The following is an 18,577-nucleotide window of genomic DNA, read 5'->3' on the forward strand; positions in this document are numbered from 1 at the left end:
CATGTATTTTGTAGTACATTTAAAAAAATGCTAGTGAATCGTATTTCACTCTTTAAATTGTAATTATTGTTTTCTTGTGTCCTTCTTCCTCTCAGACTCAGTGTTTCTCTTAAGACAAGGGTGCTGTTTATTTTTTTAAAGATTTTATTTATTTATTTAAGAGAGAGAAAGAGCACATGAGTTGGGGATGGGGCAAAGGGAGAGGGATAAGCAGACTTCCTGCCGAGTGGGGAGCCAGACTCGGGGCTCAGTCCGAGGACCCCAAGATCATGACCTGAGCCAAAGGCAGACGCTTAACCGACTGAGCCATCCAGGCACCCCGACAAGGGTACTGTTTAGAATGCTGGGTTAGTCATTGTCATTAGATGTCATTAAATGACAGTCATTGTCATTAACATATTATCTGTTCAAATGCGTATACAGAAAATGTCTGTAAGTTTACCATGACTGGGACATAAGTTGTTCAGTGATGAAACAGTAATATATAGATGAATGAATTTTTAGTTCTTCGTTCTCCCTAAACTCTAATTCTTAATGGAATTTTTTATTTGTGATTTAACATTTTTGTAACAATTCTTAGTTTTTGTCACCTGCAGATTTAAGAAACATTTGTCTAGTTTCTTTTTCACTTATAAAAGAGATACAGTGAATAAGCATAGAGAATGATCTTTTCCTTTACTCATTTATACTTAGCATTTGGTTTAAAGTATTACTAAAAATCCATCATAGACATTTTATGAAGTGGATCATTCGTTGTTCTTTAAGTACCATGACCATGTGAACTGTGTTTGATATTGTTAGCCACTCTAACTTTAGCAGAGGACCTAGCTAAGTACCTGGAACATAATTGGTATTTATTAGTCTTTTGATGAATGAATAACCTTACTTAATATTGGTCTTCTTGCCTTTGCCTATATATGGCTTACAGTTAATGGGGGACTTAACTTTTTGAGCAAAATAATTATTGGAAGAAAAGGCATTATTTGGGTGGCAAATAAGGATATCAGTATATCAGAACCATGTACCAGCCGAAAAGAGAGGATATCCTTAGGTAGAGATTCAGTTTTAGCTTCTTCAGCTATTGGAAAAAGAACAAAACCTGTCACAAAGCCTTTATATCTGGTAGAGTCTTTGATTAGATTTATAATTATGTTCACCAAATTTATATATGAAGTTGCTATTCTACATTCCTTTCCATTATAATGGAAAAGAATAATGGAAACAGTGTGAAGATACAAAGCTGCTTATGACTATTGGGTATATTAGGCGAACAGCTGTACACATCAGTAACCTCTGAAACTAATCTCCCTTAGGGGGTGTAGAGAGTTGATGTGATAAAAAATCCTGGGTTGGTTCTTTGACAGAGATTCTTTACTGGTCTAGGAACCAGGCTTCATAAGTTCTTGTGAATAAGAAAGGAGGGATGAAATCCTCAGTAACCTTTTTGGGAAAGAAAAAATTTTATGTTAAATATAGCAGAAATGTCATAATGTAATCGTAACTATTTTGTATAATGCCACTTGGTTTTGTTTTGCTTTGTTTTTAAAACTTTACCTCAAAAGGTAGTCATTTTAATCTTAACTTTTTTTCTTATAGCTGGTATTTAAAGATGCTACAATGCTGCAAATGTAAGCAGTGGTTTCATGAGGCTTGTGTGCAATGCCTTCAAAAGCCAATGCTGTTTGGAGACAGGTGAGAAGGACACTTGAACTTTACCAATTGATATATATATATATATTTAGCTTTTATATTCTAGCTATGTTTGCAGTTTCAGATTTCTAAATGTAATTACAACAATGATTTCTGAAGGAGTCATTTAAGAGGGAAAATATTGAATGATAGACTTAAATTATTCATAATTTTAAAATACACATAATTTTTGTGCTTTTAGATGTTATTACAGAACAGTTTTAAGTATTTAATCAGTGATTATATTTGCTCCTATTGCCCCACAGTGCTCTAAACTATTCCCATTGTTACCTTCCTTTTAAAAACCTCAAAGGGATCCTGTGACAGAAAATTGGCAAAGGCCACAGAACCTTGATAGAAAATTTACACCTTCACCGATCTAAAGAATTTACAAAAGCAGACCTAATGTGCTTTCTGGATTAGGAGAATGTGGAATAGCAGAGAGCTCTAGGAAGGAAAATGAAAGAGCACTGAACTTGGCATAAAAAACCTGGGTTTAAATGTTGGCTTATGCTGCTTACTGTCTTTCAGAACTTACGAAGATCAGTTTATCTCCTTTTATTTTACCAGATTGTTCAGAGCATTGAGTAGAACATTGTATATGGGGGCTGCCATCACAGTTCATGGTACACACAAGCCATTAGTAAAATATACCTGTGTATGAATCTCTCTGTGAACTCTGAATGTCTAATGGGTAAAAAAAAAAATTGCCCTTGCAATTTTGTTGTTACTAGAAAACTTTAAATCACAGTGTCATAGTTCAAATTATATTTTGCTTTGTGTGTCACTCATCTATTGTAGGATATGTACTTGCTGAATACTGGCTTTAGTTGTTGAATAATTTATGTATACCTTTGATTACTCAATATGAAACTTTTCTTTTTTTCTTAGGTTTTATACATTTATTTGCTCTGTCTGCAGTTCTGGACCGGAATACCTCAAACGTCTACCATTACAGTGGTAAGTGTGGACATTTCTGTTAAGAAGCAATAAAGGGCCATATTCTTAAACCTACAGGATGAAATGTTCTGTATATTATTAACTTGGTTTAAATAAAAATTTGCTTTTCTTTATACCTCGCTTTATTTCTTTTATAGATCCGTAAACCTGATGTCATTTCACTAAAGATTATCTAGTTTTATTGTTGAAATAATAGGGCCATTTGTTGTCTGATGCATAAAACGTAGCTTTACATTTCTTTTGGATTTTCAAAATTCTTATTCATGTTTTTAACTCTTTTGGGCCTTCAGAATAGCATACAGCAGAAGAGAGAGGTCTTATACCAAATATGCTGGCTTCTGTTTAGTGTAATTCTTGGGTATGGGAAGTGTGATGAATTTTGGGAGATTTCTGATAAAATGCTTATAGTAAGTACTTAGAAATTTTTATTAAATGTTTATTAGATGTTTTATTAAATGTATTTTAGGAAAAGATAAGATTTAACTCATGAATCAGATAAAATAAAGTGTTAAAATATGATCTGTTCTATGGCTTATATATAAGTGAAATGCAAAATTTTTTATTCTAAGTTATTTTTTCTTAGAGTTACTTCCTCTTTGAATGTATTTTAAGAAATTACTCAAATACCTTTTAGTTTATATTTACTACTCAGTATAAGCAAATATTTAATGTTTTCCAATTATTTTCGTATGTAATGATTTATTATATTGTGAATATGACTTATGCTGTTTACCCTCTGCTCACCTAAATACTTCACTTTGGGTTTTTTAATTGCTGTTTTTATTTTTTTTAATGTGATTTCTTAACAATAACCAAAAACGTTGCTTTTGTATATTGTGATTATTTTTGGATTCCAGGGTAGATATAGCACACCTATGCCTTTACAACCTAAGTGTTATTCACAAGAAGAAATACTTTGATTCTGAACTTGAGCTTATGACATACATTAATGAAAACTGGGATAGATTGCATCCTGGAGAGGTAAGTGGTCTTAGAGCTAACTTCATTAGCTACTTGATGTCTTTTTTGTTTTATTTTGTTTTTGTTAAAAGCAACTAAGATACATGTATATGTTACACATCTAAAGCAGAATTTTATTTTTAGTTCAGGGAGAAGTAACTTTGATGATAGCAGGGCCAGCCCTCTCATCCTCCTGGTTATTGCCTGTTAACTCAGGGAAAAATGCAGAAGGAGGAAGTAAATTACTTGATTCTTTGATTTTCTGAAGTGAGAATCATTATAGTTAAGATAGAAGGGAGGGAGAAATCCTTATTATTGCATATCTTACTTATGGTTCCTCCTCCTGTTTTTCTAAGTTTCTATAAATTTAAGAGATATAACCAACCCTCTTCCATTCTCTCTTGTTGGTACTCCTTTATATATATATATATATATGTATATATATATACATATATATATATCTTTGACTTCCAGGAATGGGAGGACCCAGTAATAGTGTTAGAATAATGAGTTAGGGAGTAAAGCTATTCTAGTTGGAGATTATCCCCCTCATTCTGACATCTCATTTTGCTTTTCATTTGCAAAGTCTAACCAATCATGCTGGTTTACAGTCTTTTAAAAAAAGCAATATAAAAGTTGATGTATGTTCATTGAAGAAGATTTTGAAACAATAGACAAGCACAAAGAAGAAAGTAACTAAAATAACTTTAATAGTTAACTTGTTTTTAGCACTTACTTTGAATTATTAAAATATAGATATTAACTACTCTTAGCTTAATGTTTTGTTTTTGTTTTTCTTTTTTTCCTTTTGAGAGTGTGGGGGTGCTGGGGAGGGGCAGAGGGAGAGAGAGAGAGAATCTTAAGCAGGCTCCATGCCCAGAGTGGAGCCCGACGCTGGGGCTCTGTCTCATGAACCTGAGATCATAACCTGAGCCAAAATTAAGAGTCAGGTGCTTAACTGACTGAGCCACCCAGGCACCCATAACTACTATTAGCTTAAATAAAAATTTTGTTTTATATTATGTGGAATTAGATGTGTGAATTTTAGTCACACATTACTTTTTGAAGAGGTAAAAGTTGTGTAAAGTGAAGTTTAGGAAGAATTTCTGCTTTTGTAGTTTTTAGACATGGGGTAATTTATAAAAGGTTCATGTCAAATAGGATATCAGGGTTTTTTTGGGTTGTTTTGGGGGTTTTTATGGGGCATCAGGGAGAACATAATGCACATTTAAAAGCTAGTCTGTGGTAGCAGCTGCGTATAAAACAAACACTTGCAGGATACTGAGATTTTTTAAAATCAAAGATATTATTAAAATCAATTGAGCTGAGATGTTTTTAGTGTTAGAAGTTGGAACACAACACTCTTCTGTTACATGCTTTTTCTGGATGAAATTTGAGAGAAAATGAGTATCTTACAAAGTTGATAAATTTTAATAAACTGATTAGTAATAAAAGAAAAAAGTAAGTGTAAGGCACTAGTGGCTATAGTGTTCATTATAGTCATCTTAATATTTAATACTTTAATATATTCTTTTAAAGTGCTTTCTTTCTAGCCATGGTTCCTTCAGCACTTCATATGCAGATACATCTCTATTCTTAGTACATTTTATGTTTCACATGATTAAATTCTGTAGTAGTTACTTCATGTAGACAGTGGGCACATATATAAAAACTCAAGTTACTTTATTTCAAATGCTATCTTTTATTAAAATGAAAAATGATACTTAGGTTTTATTCAAGAGGCTGAAAATAGAAAAAAATCACAATTAGACTATTAGTCTAGACAAGTAGTCTATTTCTAAGAAATGAATTCAGTTTATGAATCTTATGTATCTTAGTTCTTGCTGTACTTCTGATACATATCAATAAATTTATTAGTAGATACATGTTTTCCTTTTCTGTAGCTTATGCGATAATGTCTTAGAAATAAGATGTTATACATTCAATTCAATTTCTTATTCTTTGCCAATATGGAAATTTTTTTTTAATTTAAAAATTAAGAAGAACATTATACTCTAATACAACTTTACAATGGAAAAGTTTTACTTTTCTGAGGAGTGTTTCCATTTTTTGGAGCATCAAATTTATTATCAGAACAAGTGACTTTCTAATCATTTCTCATTGCTTTTTCTCTGCATTAAAAAAAAAAATATTCAGACTTAGTCATTCCATCCTCAAATGTTTACAGATGGAAGTTCAGCTTTTAACTCTATATTAATCTTCTATATCTTTATACTGTCATTATAATTGGTTTTTGAGAGTGAGATTTTAATAATAAAGAGACTATAAAATTTATGCCAGCTTTAACATTTATTTGTAACATTTATATGTAACTAATTTTTACTTAATTTACTTTTAAATGTTTGTGATAATAAAAACAAAGATAATACAAATAATGGATTATTCCAGATTATTAAAATAGTATATCTTTGGTTAACTGAAATTGAATTGCAAATTGAGTTTTGTCACTAATCCAAATTTAGGTTTATAAAATGTCCTTTTTGTTTATAAATACTTTCATGTTAAAAATCTTCTTATAAATAGCCTTAATTACTTTTAAAACGTGGGAAATACTGTATGTTAAGTGTATTGTTGGTTATTGAATACTTAAGAGTCATTTAGAACATTGGTTCTTACTACATATATACTGTTGATTATATGACATAGGCACTTGCTGTAGAAGTTTCTCCTCAAAAATGAAACAAAACAAAAATAGTTGTGATTTAACTCTCTCTTAAATGTGGAGTTTCTTTCCTCCATGTGGGTAAAGAAAAAAAACCTTGTGGTGACTTGAGAAGTTGATTGAGAGTTTTATGGCTTTTTTTTCAGGAATATATATGGACACACTAGTCATAGTCATAGGGAGGCACTTATATTTATTTTCTGAGCTGAACTAGGACTTAATTTTATATATGATAACACTGGCCAAAATTTAATGGTATTTCTTTGTTATTTTGGAAGCCCCATAAATACTTATTTCAATTTCTAGTTATTTGGAGCAATCTTAATTGAATCAGTGGTAGCCATTTAGTGTTTTGTGCTTTTTTTTTTTTTGATATAAAAGAAATGATATGACTTTTTATAACAAAAAGACGTTTTAAAAGTATTAAACTTCTTTTGGAGAGTATATCCTTTCATACTGAAAGGCATATTTAATATTTATGTATCATATTTTTTTCTTAGTTGGTTATTTCAGGATTGTGAAGAGAAGCTGAAACTTTTAGAACATATTGGAACATAATGATAGTTCTATATCCTGTTTTCTTATGTGATTTTTGTTTTCTTTTACATCTTTGAGACTTCTTGCCTTATATAGACTGAATGTAGCTATTTGAGAAACTATTGTTTTGTAATTTTTTTTTTAAGATAGTAAAAATATGTAATGCAACATTTGAGGTCCAAGTAAAGGTTTATTTAGAATGAGGAATTAACTGTTGCACCAGATCGCTTTTGAGAGTTAAAAGAAATATTCATACTTCGGTATCTACTTATCATTTGTCCTTAATTCCCAAAGTGATCTGAAATCCTAGTTCTATAAGAGCAACCTACTTTTCTGTTAATGGTGTTCTTAAATTTTAACCCCCAAAGATTCATAGCAGGGTAGTGTATTGAGTGCTACCTTTTGAAGGATGTAGGGAGAAAAGCATAAACTTAAATGAAATACTGTAGCAGATAATGATGTTTTAGCTAGAGAAGAAAATGCATAATAGAGGTAGTGTAATATTTTTAAATGAGAATTATAAGAAAATGATTAACAACAATAGTTGAGGCTTTGAGTGTTTCCTATTAACATACAGTATATAGGTTGGCAAACGAATTACTTAACCTGTTTTGCATACTTAAGCCTAGGTGGCATGGAATTCAATATTGGTAATTCAAAGGTGTATTTTATTGAAGGGAAGAGTTATAACTATACCTAATAGCATTTATGTCTATACAGAAATTTACAACCCTGAAAGTAAAAGCATAATGTGAGATTAGATATCTGTGGTGGGAGGAACAAAAATGGATATTATGTTAGCGATATTATAAATATAACCTCATGGTCAGATGGCAGACTTAGAATATGATGCTCTTTTAGTACAGATTATTTGATTCAAACTATAATATCTGTACTTAGAGTCTTCAAAATATAGAAAGGGATCCCTTGGCCCCCATAATGCAAGTTGAAATATATAGTTCTATGCAAAATAGTTTTGGAGTGCTGAAGGAACTTACAGATGAAATTTCTGAGAAACTGTAGAGAGCAAGTACCACAAAAAGAAGAGAGTTCATTGTGCTTTTCAAAAAAGTAAAAGAGGAATAGATTTGAGAAATTGTTTTGTTGTTGATTATTAGCAAATTGTAGAGCACATTTTTCAGATATGTGGTTTGGGAAGATTTAAAAAGCAATAAGGAAAAACACTTTTATTAGAATAAATCATTTTAAATACCCGAGTTTCTTTTTTTGTTATGGTTAGCCACACTGGTATGTCAAATGCTAAGGGCATAGTATAGACATAGTGTAACTGAATTTCATATTAGATACTGAAATTTGAACTGGTTAAAATTAAAAGTAAAAAATGGATATGTAACCAGTTGAATAATAGAAACAAAAGCATTCAGTGGCTTGGAAGTACTCTTGAGAGAGATTCTAATGGAGAGCCACAGGTTCTGTCTTTGTGTCTACTCCTAATTCAAGAAGGATGACAGAATCAAGAGAAAAGATTATCTCAAACACTGACCTGAAAACAAAGCAAATTAACAACAGTTATAAAGTTCTGCTTTTAGGCTTAAATACACATCCAACCGGTTCAGAAGAAGCAGTGTCTGATAGCGAATACTTGATTTGATCAGTTTATCTGATAAGATTTTAGGGTTTGGGTGGGGAGGTGGGGGGAAGAGGAAGAGATGGAATTAGTCAGCCAAAGCTTAATATGAAATAATTATGTAATGTGGTTGCTAAAAGCTTTCAACCTAATCTTGAACTTAGACATAATCTTACACTTAGACATGATAGCTGCTATCAAATATTTGAAGAACTGTCTTGTAAAAGAGGACTAGAAGAGTTCCAGGAAGGAAGGTTTTGTCCACCTATGAAATGGGCTCCCTCAGTGGGTGCCTCATCAGCTTTCATCTTTGCTAATATTTAAACCAAGGTTGAATGCCTATCAGTACTATAAAAGTATTGATGGAACCTTGAATTACATGGACATCTGAAGTGTCTTTCAAGCTTTAAGGTCTGATTCTGTTATTTCTTCTTTAATAGAAATTCTCTATCATTGAAAACTGTAGAAATTACAGTAAGAGGAAGTGGTATGGTATAGAGACATGAGCACCAGACTGTCCCATTTCATTTCTTACTTTTTTTTTTAAGATTATTTATTTATTTATTTGAAAGAGAGAGAATGAGAGAGAGAGAGCACATGAGAGGGGGAGGGTCAGAGGGAGAAGCAGACTTCCCGCCGAGCAGGGAGCCCGATGTGGGACTCGATCCTGGGACTCCAGGACCATGACCTGAGCCGAAGGCAGTCGCCCAACCAACTGAGCCACCCAGGCGCCCCTCTTTTCTTACTTTCTAAAAGCACCCAGTGCATTAGCAAGTATGGGCTCTTAGTGAATGTTGAATGAATGGACTTATTGTCATTTGGGTTCAGAATCCTAGCTCTCTCACTAATGAGCCATTGAATTTGAGCATTTCATTTAATCTTTATATCTGTTAACTAATTTGTAAAATAAAGAGAGTTGGAGTAGATTACTCTGTCTCTTCTACCTCCAACATGCTATTTCACAGATTTGTTTACTCTTTTTACTTGAAGCAGTTCTGAGGTTTGGAAGTTTAAATTGGTAAAGAACATACTGGTGGTGCTCTTGAAAGTCAACTGTGATATTCTGGATTTTTGTTTTTTTTGAGTTATTGTGAATTTAACTGAGAATGGTCCTTTTATAAAAATTTAGAATTTTTTGCTATTGGGCCCCAGTCTTTAAACACTTAGAAGAAGAGGCAGAAATGACTCTTAAGGAAGCCCTTTTAAAACAAAATAATATTTTCTAGAATTGAATTTAAAATCTAGATTTTAAAAGGATTTGTGATGATAAAAAATTAATGAGACATTTTGAGTTTTAGGGCTGTCTAACATCTATAACTTTTATGAAAATCAACCCCCCCCAGTTCACAGAATTTTTTGAAGTTATAGAGGTTTTTGGTTTCTGCTAATATTAGAAGTATTGGGAAATAAAATTTTATGTTTCTCATTACTTTTTATACTCTTCCCTAATAATGTCTATTAGAACCAATATATGGTTGCTATTAAAGTCATTCTAATATATTATTTCCTCAGATTATAGAATTAAATTTAATAACTAATAAGATCCCATTCTTGTAATGTTTTACAGTTTACAGTTCTTTCAGACATATCCTCTGATTCACTTAATTACTGGTAAAGTAATTAGAGGAGGATTTTTACTCCCCTTTTTATAGATAAGAAAACAAGCCTTAAGAGGTTAAATGGCCTTAGATCATGCAGCTAGCTAGTCAGTGAGGACCTGAAATTAGAACTTAGATCTTCTGACTACCAGTCAGTATACTTTTACTTCTGCATCACATTGCCTCTGTCTAGCACCTGTATATTATTAATTGATGAAATTATAGTGCGTTAAATTGTTTCTTGATACTTCACAGCTGGCAGACACACCAAAATCTGAAAGATATGAGCATGTTCTGGAGGCATTAAATGATTACAAGACCATGTAAGTTGATTTATTTTATGTATCCCTATGAGGGAGACATTTAGTAAGTATAAGGAATAATGGCATTGTTTAAGGATTATGGGATTGGTGTTCAGAACTAGTACAAACCATTTTAAGCTTTTTAATGTCCTATTCTTTTTCAGTCAGAGTAAAGTAGTGGTTCTCAAGGGTTGGAGAAGGAAAGAGCAATCCTCTGGGAATGGTGGATGGGAGGCAGGCATACCAATATCTCGGGAATTGGCCTGTTCAGTTGAAAAACGTTCAGTAATGACTTGTTTTTATAATACAGTCTCCTGAAAATAAAATAAAATCTTAGGTGGTGGGAAAATGCAAACTATAGTGGAAAATACTGTAGCGAATGTTGGTTTTAAAATGATCACGAGATCTTCTATGATTTTAAGATTAGTTATTGTCAACAGTTACAGAAAAGTAGTATTAGTACTAAGTTTTTGATAATTGATTATTGTTTGATATAGTCTTGTATAGGGCTTTCCTTTTAAAAAAACCCCAGCATATCTACATTTTAAAAAAATATTTAAAAATTGCAATAGAAATGTTTTAAGGGTATATGCTGGTTCTAACCAACCATTGAGCTATTTTATAAGATTTTTCTTTTTTTGAACTGTACAGCATTCCCTCCTTAAAAATATTATAATTACTAGTGGCTAACTAGATCTTTCGGCCAGTTCAAAAAGCCATAAAGTGCCTGAGCAGTTACTGTGCTGGTAAAAATACTTTATGGGACATGAATTCTGTAATCCAATTTAGGGTACCAGAAATACATCTCTTCCTATTATGATAGAAATGGGAGCTCCCCTTTCTCAAACCTGCATAACAGTGGAAGAATATTCCAAGCATTTGGTAGTGTGTTCTTAAGGTTAGGCAGGGTCTAGTAGCACTAAGGTAGGTGGGGTGTTTTGGAGTAAGGAGCCTGAGGACTTAGGGAAACAGTTATGGAACACATTTTTCAGAGACCTAAACCCACACTGAAATAACTTTTCTCTGCTCCACGTTATTTTCAGTTCTAGATCTGACACACTAGACACTGCTTTTATTTTTTGGACCTCTCATACTGGGTCCTCTTTTCCACTGCTAACACCTGTTACTTTCCGACCAGGGTTTCTCCCCTCACAGATCCACTCTGAAATGGAATTTTTCTTTTCCTAAACATTTTTTGAGATCTTTTAAACAGATGACACTGAAATATGGAAAAACACATTTTAGGACTAAAAAGACACTGCTCTTTACTCTTCTTCCTTTAAAAAGTTAGAAGTGGACATGTGCTTGTCTCCCTTCTGATCCTATCCCTCCCTCCTTACTCCCCCATTATATCCTACTGTGGATTAGCTCTGGAGCAGAAAAGAATCAAGGAAAGCAAAGGGAAAGAGTGAGTTTTGTAGTATTGGGTGGACTTTCATGTATAAAGGCTTTATATCTGAAAGTTATGAGTTAGGGTCTGCCATGTATATGTGTTCAGTTTTTAAATTTTTAGTTAATTTTTTTAAAAATTTAGGTTTATGTCTGGGAAAGAAATAAAGAAGAAGAAGCATTTGTTTGGGTTGCGAATTCGTGTTCCTCCTGTGCCACCAAATGTGGCTTTCAAAGCAGAGAAAGAACCTGAAGGAACATCCCATGAATTTAAAATTAAAGGCAGAAAGGCATCCAAACCTATATCTGATTCAAGGTAAAAGTTGATCTGTGGCTTAGTTTTTCTCTTTAGCTTATTTGTAACTAAAAATGTGTTACTTAGTTTCATTAGTATATTTGAAAGTACAAGTGGTAGTTACCTTGATTTGTTTTCCTGTTTATAATTTGTCGCTTAGACAAGGTACAAAGAGTTAATTTAAATTAGATGTTTACTTATTTATTTTAGATCTTAGGCTTTCTAGGAATAAGTCCTATTGATTTTGTTAGCAGACAGTTTAAGTACTGGCCTGTTCATTTGTTTGTTCATTTCTCATTCACTCATCCATCCATTTATTCATTCCATTTATCAAGCACCTTACTATCTAAGTGCTGGGGATATAATAACAAGACAGACTTTCTTTCTGCCCTGGTGGGGTTAAGAGTATAGTGGGGAAGAAAGGTGATAAAATAATTACAGGTCATGCTAGTGCCATCTAGGACATAGCAAATGGATTTAGATTGTTCTGGGATGGATAGAGGTGAAATAGTCTGTTAAGAAGGAGGCTTAAGGAAGGCCTATTTAAGATGATACTTAAGCTGAAACTCAAAGAATGAGACTAACCAAAAAATGCAGAACAAAGGGAAGAATATTGCAGGTGGTGGAAATAACAAGTATGAAGGCTTGAGGCACGTTCTAGGAACTCACAGACTAGTAAGGAGTGAGGGCTAGAGAGTAGCATCAGGTGTTGAAAAGTTTGGGTGGGGCTTGATCATGTAGAATTGTGTAGGTCTCCTAAGGAGTTCGGGTGGTTTTTAATGATGGGGAGCTGTTTAAAGATGTAAGCAGACTGAATTATCCTTTAAAAAAAGATACATCTTTGTATGCTGTTTGGAGAATGGATAGGTATAGAGGTAAGAATAGAAGCAAGAGAAAGGAAGACTCCTGCAGTTGTCTAGGAGAGAGATTGCCTGGGTAGGTGGTATCATTCAAATGGAGAGAAAATAGGTTCGAAATCTCTGTTGGATACAGAATTTATTGGCTTTGCTAATGAATTTATGAAAGAAAGGGAGGAATGAAGAAGTTATATAATGCTATATAATGCTCAGATTTCTGGCTTGAGCAACTGGTGGGTGGTGATGTCTGTTATCAAGACCTGCAAGAGCAGATTTGGCAAGGTGAGTGAAGCATTCTTCTGTCTCATACTAACTGAATTTGAGATTTTTACAAGGGATATCTAAGTGATGATGATGGACAGCTGGGTCTGTAAGTCAGGAGCTCAGGAGAGGTCAGGACGCATGAAACAAATTTGGAAGCTGATTTATAAGGCCATGAAAATGAATGAAATTACCTAGGAAGCAAGAGCTGGGGTGAGGGGGGAGTACTGTGGCCCAGATAATGCCCTGTTATCATTTGGAGATTTGGAAGAAGTGAAATAAATGAAGGAGGCTAAAAAGAATGATCAGTGAACAGGAGGAAACCAGGAAAGTTTGGTGTCTTGAAAACCAAGAGAAGGGGAGTGTTTCAAGAAAGATGAGCATATTAAACAGTATTGAATGCTGCTGAGAGGTGGATTTAGGATGAGAGAAAAATGTTTATTGCAGATAACATTCTGTTATTAGTGACCTTAACAAAAACAGTTTTTTGTTTGTTTTTTTGAAAAGGTAAGGATAGAAATCAGTTTGGAGTGGGTTAAAGTATGATTAAATCCAGCACTGCTCTCAATTAACATGTCAAAACTGGGCTTTTTCTACAAATAAGGGACATAGGCAGATTCAAAATAATAATGATGATAATAAAGGAAAAGAGGAAAATAGGAAATAATCTTTAAGAATTCTGAATGAGAAGAGAGAAAGTGGAAAGGGAGGGCATGTGTCACCAACACTCCAAAGTAGTTTTATTGTGAAGAGAGGTAGACAAATGGAAGCCATCGCTTTTTAAAAGATGGAAAATTAATTGGAACCTGTTTTTATGTGCTAGTAGGAATGATCCAGTGGAGAAGAGATTGGTATAGGAAAGAGGGAAGATAATTGAAGATATTGTAAAGTCCTTGAGAAACTAAAAGGGAAGGAATTTAGAACTTAAATGTGGGAATGGCTTTTGATAGGACTTACACTCTTGTTGAGGTGAAAATGGGTACAGATGCTAATTCTATTATAGATTTGGCATTTGGAAGATGACTGAAGTTACTGCTTGGTAGCTTCTATTTTCTCAATGAAATACTGAGGTATTAAGACGGCTGAGAGGGTTGTGCAGAGAGGGAAATTTAAGGAGCAAATAAAAGGTATGAGATAGTCATCTTGGAGAGTAAAAAAAGTAATTACACAGTGTTTCATATCCATTTGAGTTTGTAATAAAGTAGATACTGCTTTCCCCTAAAGGAAAGCATACTTATTCTTAGCACTTTCAGATTTTGTCATTAATCCTTTGCTATCAATTGCCCATGTTCTGAATTAGAAAAAAGGTTTACACAAATTTTCTCATTCCTATCATATTAATAAGACACTCCATCTGTGTTAGCTCTCAGGTTTTCATTCGATGCCACCAGGAAATGGTTCAGCTTTCTTTAAAGGCATTCTCTATTCCTTCTGGGTCCTATGTATGAATTGGTCCTTTTAATCTGAGAGTACTTTCTTTAGTCCAGGAGTCCTTTATAAATGTTGATTATCTTTCAAAAATCTATACCCCATCTACCTTATCCTTGAGACTTTTGATCATAGTTCTACTTAAGCTTTGTTCCTCTAGTTCCCATTCTCCTTCCTTGTACTTTCCCAGCTTTAGTTTGGTGTCTGGAGTAGTTGTCTTCTAATTTTTTCCATTCACCTCTTTCTAGCTTATTATATAGTAGTATTCCTCCTTTTCCATGTTTTTTAACTAAATTTTCCTCGGTAACTTTCTTATAGCACTGAACCCTTTTTATTAGCCTGCTTGTATACACCTTTGTCAACTTCTGACTATACTGTGAGCCCCTTAGCACAAGGGAAGATCTTTGTATTCCTATTATCTGATATCTCTTTTCTGTGGTAGATAATGTTTGTTGAATAAATGAAGTTGATGTTCTATATGTTGATATTTGCCCTTTTCTTCTATTAATTAGAGATGTCTTTGTTGCTTCTTTTCCCCCTTCCTATTGCTTGACATTTGCTTTTATATCTCAAAAACAGTTTTCTAGATCTTTCTCATTGTGCCTTTTGAATGACTCCCTGCCCGATATGAAGAATTCCTTACTCTACACTCTTCCATCCTGGGCTTCATTCTCTTTCTGATAAACATCATTCAAGGATACATATATATATATATATATCCATATATATCCATATATATATATCCATTTCTAAAGGCAACTTGTGTTTATAACTAAAATATTTTAATATAGATACTTCCTGGCTCCATGTGGGTAACTATTAAATTCGTAATCACTTTTAGTATAAATTCTTGAAATATCTCCCAAGTACCCACATAGTAACAACCTAAACTACACAATTGAACTTCTGGGAGTTTTGAAATCTTCCATCCAGTGTAGTAGTCTGTTTTTGTTTTTGCTTTTTAACTTTTAGGTGCTATATATTTTTCAGAATTGTAGTAAAGAGAACACTTTTTTTTTCTTAAACCTTTGTATACATAAATATTTCTGAAGTCAAGAAATGTATGTTTAAATTGGAATGTATTATCTATGCACTTGACTAAACTTGTAGATTCAACTTATATTTAATTTTTTTGTTTTTATAATATAAAAATAAGTATAACCTAATTATTACGTAAGTAGAGTGTGTGTTATCCATTGTCTTTTTATTTTCTTTATGCAGGAATTAAATACATAATGGTTTTATGTTTCAGGGAAGTAAGCAATGGCATAGAAAAAAAAGGAAAGAAAAAATCCGTAGGTCGTCCACCTGGCCCATATACAAGAAAAATGATTCAGAAAACTGCTGAGCCACCTTTGGTAAGAGGATGTGTTGGTATATGTTCTCAGGGAGGAAGGATGCTTGAAATTAACTGAGAAATGAGTATCTTTTTCATTTACTTTAGAACCATGCTTTAAATGTTATTTTTTATTTTCCAGGATAAGGAATCAATTTCAGAGAATCCTACCTTGGATTTACCTTGTTCTATAGGGTAAATAGAAAGTTATTTTTTCCTATCCTAGGAATTTTCTTTTGGGGGGAAATGAGTATTTCTATTGTTATGTAATATAGTCGTTATACCATTTAAATTTTTTTGTCTCAGGAGAACTGAGGGAACTGCACATTCATCTAATACCTCAGATGTGGATTTCACGGGTGCTTCCAGTGCAAAAGAAACTACCTCGTCTAGCATTTCCAGGCATTATGGGTAGATATTTTATATTCTTATTCCTTACTAATTTTCTTCTAGATAATTTTTCTTTGTAAAGTAATATTAAATAAATTTTTAGCAATCAAAAGTTATATAAGTATGCCTTTCATTGTTTGAGAAGCAGTCTATATGTAGATTCCTTAAGTTGTTAATATTCATCAGGAAATTTTGCTGTGTGCACAGAAAAGAGGTATACTGGTGTTTATAGGCTGTGTTCTTTTCCTCGAGACCTTTCTGTGCTTATAGTATTTAGGTATGCCTTGCTTTAGGAAGACTTTTTCTTTTTTTATTATCTGAATCAGACATACAAATCCTTTTGTTACTAAAAGAATCTTAAACTCAGGATTTCTATCAGTAGCAGACTTCTCTAATATTTTAGTTTACCCGACTTTTCAGAAGGATACCTTTCCTAAAGCATGATATATCAGGTATGAAAAGGTAGTTTACTTGGGGTCAGAACTGTGAGTTGCAAGTTTTATACTTCCCTTAGTTTAATTTTTGTTCACAATTCAGAAACTGCTCATGTAAATCATACAAAATTCAGAGTATTAAAAAGCTTAAAATATAACTCATTTTTTAATGAATTGTGAAAAATAATGTGAACTGTTTTTGGCCTCTTACCCAAGCATTTTGCTAATCTTCCTATATACATTGTCTTATTTAATTCTTAAAACAATCTTTTGAGTTGTAGGTCCTGTTATTCCCATTTTAAAGATAAAGAAACTGAAACTTGAGAGGATTTTAAGAAACAAGCCCAGACTAGCATGTTTATTAACAAGCATAACAGAGCTGGGATGTTGAATTGAGCAGTGTGATTGTAAAGTCTTTGAATTTAGCTGTTATGCTATATTCTCCGCTTGTTATAAGATTAGAAAATCATTGAATTCCTGAGCTAAAAAGGACCTCAGAGGTGATCTGGTTCAACCCCTTCACTTAATCTCTTCACAGAAGGGAATACAGAGGATATGAGATTTGAATTTGGCCAATATCACAGAGCTAGATTCGGGGTACCCTGATTTCTAGTTTATGCTTATTCCAGTTCAGTACATTACTTCACTAGGGCTAGAACTGGTAATAAGAGAACATTTATTCTAGTTCTACCATCTATTTAATTTAAGCACATGGAACAATGTTGTGTATAGAGTAGGTGCTTATTAAGTATTTACTGCATTGAATGAGTGAATGAACTGTCTTCTTTTTAATGATAAGACTGTTGACGATATCTGACTAATGAATAGGGCCTCTTCTTGGTAAGAATTTGTCTCATTGGCCTCGTAATTAAAAACTTCCTCTGATTCTTTTAAGCTTAATAGTACATTGTTAAGGAAGAAAAGCTCTTCAAAGGTCAGCCCCAAGAAGGTGATGGAATCTAACGAAGGCGAGTGATAATCCATTTATAAAAATAGCATGTATTGTTTTGGTTTGGCTGATTTTTATGTCAGCAAGGGTATATACTTACAGTAGAGTGATAGAAAAAAATCTGAGAACATGTTGTTTGGGCAAAGGATGCTTTATAAACTCAGTAGACAATTATGGTCTTTCTTGTTCCATAGATTACCTGACTCCAGAAAAAGAACTCGTACAGGAAGATCTTGGCCTGCTGCAATACCACATTTACGGAGGAGAAGGGGTCGTCTTCCAAGAAGAGCACTCCAGACTCAGAACTCAGAAATTGTAAAAGATGATGAAGGCAAAGAAGATTACCAATTTGATGAACTCAACACAGAGATTTTGAATAACTTAGCAGATCAGGAGTTGCAACTCAATCATCTAAAGAACTCCATTACCAGTTATTTTGGTGCTGCAGGTAGAATAGCATGTGGTGAAAAATACCGAGTATTGGCTCGTCGGGTGACACTTGATGGAAAGGTGCAGTATCTTGTGGAATGGGAAGGAGCAACTGCATCCTGACTGTAGGACTGAACATTATGTTCACTGCACTCTCATTTTCTGTAGGTACAGTTCAAAGCCCTAAAGGATAAAGGAGTCTGGCTTTTACTATCTTTCTTAAAAAAAAAAAAAAAAAAAAAAAAAAAAGTCAAAAAAAATTCACAAAAGGAGATGATAACTAGCCTTAACATGTACCTGTCAATGTTATGGATATTGTCATAAAAAGATATCTTTTAAAAATCAGAACAGAGACTTAATTTTTTAAATCTTAAGATTTGTAGAATGTTTCTAGGATAGGATATTAAAAATGATTCAAATCCATGCATGGTGTTAGATAATTTTTCTAATTATTCCATTGAGTCAGTTTTTGTGATTAGTGGTTATCAGATC

At 33.1% G+C, this 18,577-nt stretch overlaps 1 protein-coding gene across 1 annotated transcript in view; it reads left to right on the forward strand.

Moving 5' to 3' along the window:
- Positions 1-18,304, forward strand: part of MTF2 (metal response element binding transcription factor 2) — a 55,978-nt gene extending 37,674 nt beyond the window's left edge. The window contains exons 7-15 of the mRNA XM_021690310.2: positions 1,597-1,692; positions 2,581-2,649; positions 3,507-3,630; positions 10,271-10,338; positions 11,852-12,022; positions 15,800-15,905; positions 16,026-16,078; positions 16,190-16,294; positions 17,851-18,304. Of these exons, the coding sequence (XP_021545985.2) occupies positions 1,597-1,692; positions 2,581-2,649; positions 3,507-3,630; positions 10,271-10,338; positions 11,852-12,022; positions 15,800-15,905; positions 16,026-16,078; positions 16,190-16,294; positions 17,851-18,208 (1,150 nt within the window). The 3' untranslated portion in view covers positions 18,209-18,304. The remainder of the gene's footprint in view (positions 1-1,596; positions 1,693-2,580; positions 2,650-3,506; positions 3,631-10,270; positions 10,339-11,851; positions 12,023-15,799; positions 15,906-16,025; positions 16,079-16,189; positions 16,295-17,850) is intronic.
- Positions 18,305-18,577: the final 273 nt, after the last annotated feature.

Source organism: Neomonachus schauinslandi, chromosome 4, assembly GCF_002201575.2.
Source record: "Neomonachus schauinslandi chromosome 4, ASM220157v2, whole genome shotgun sequence".
Classification (NCBI taxonomy): domain Eukaryota; kingdom Metazoa; phylum Chordata; class Mammalia; order Carnivora; family Phocidae; genus Neomonachus; species Neomonachus schauinslandi.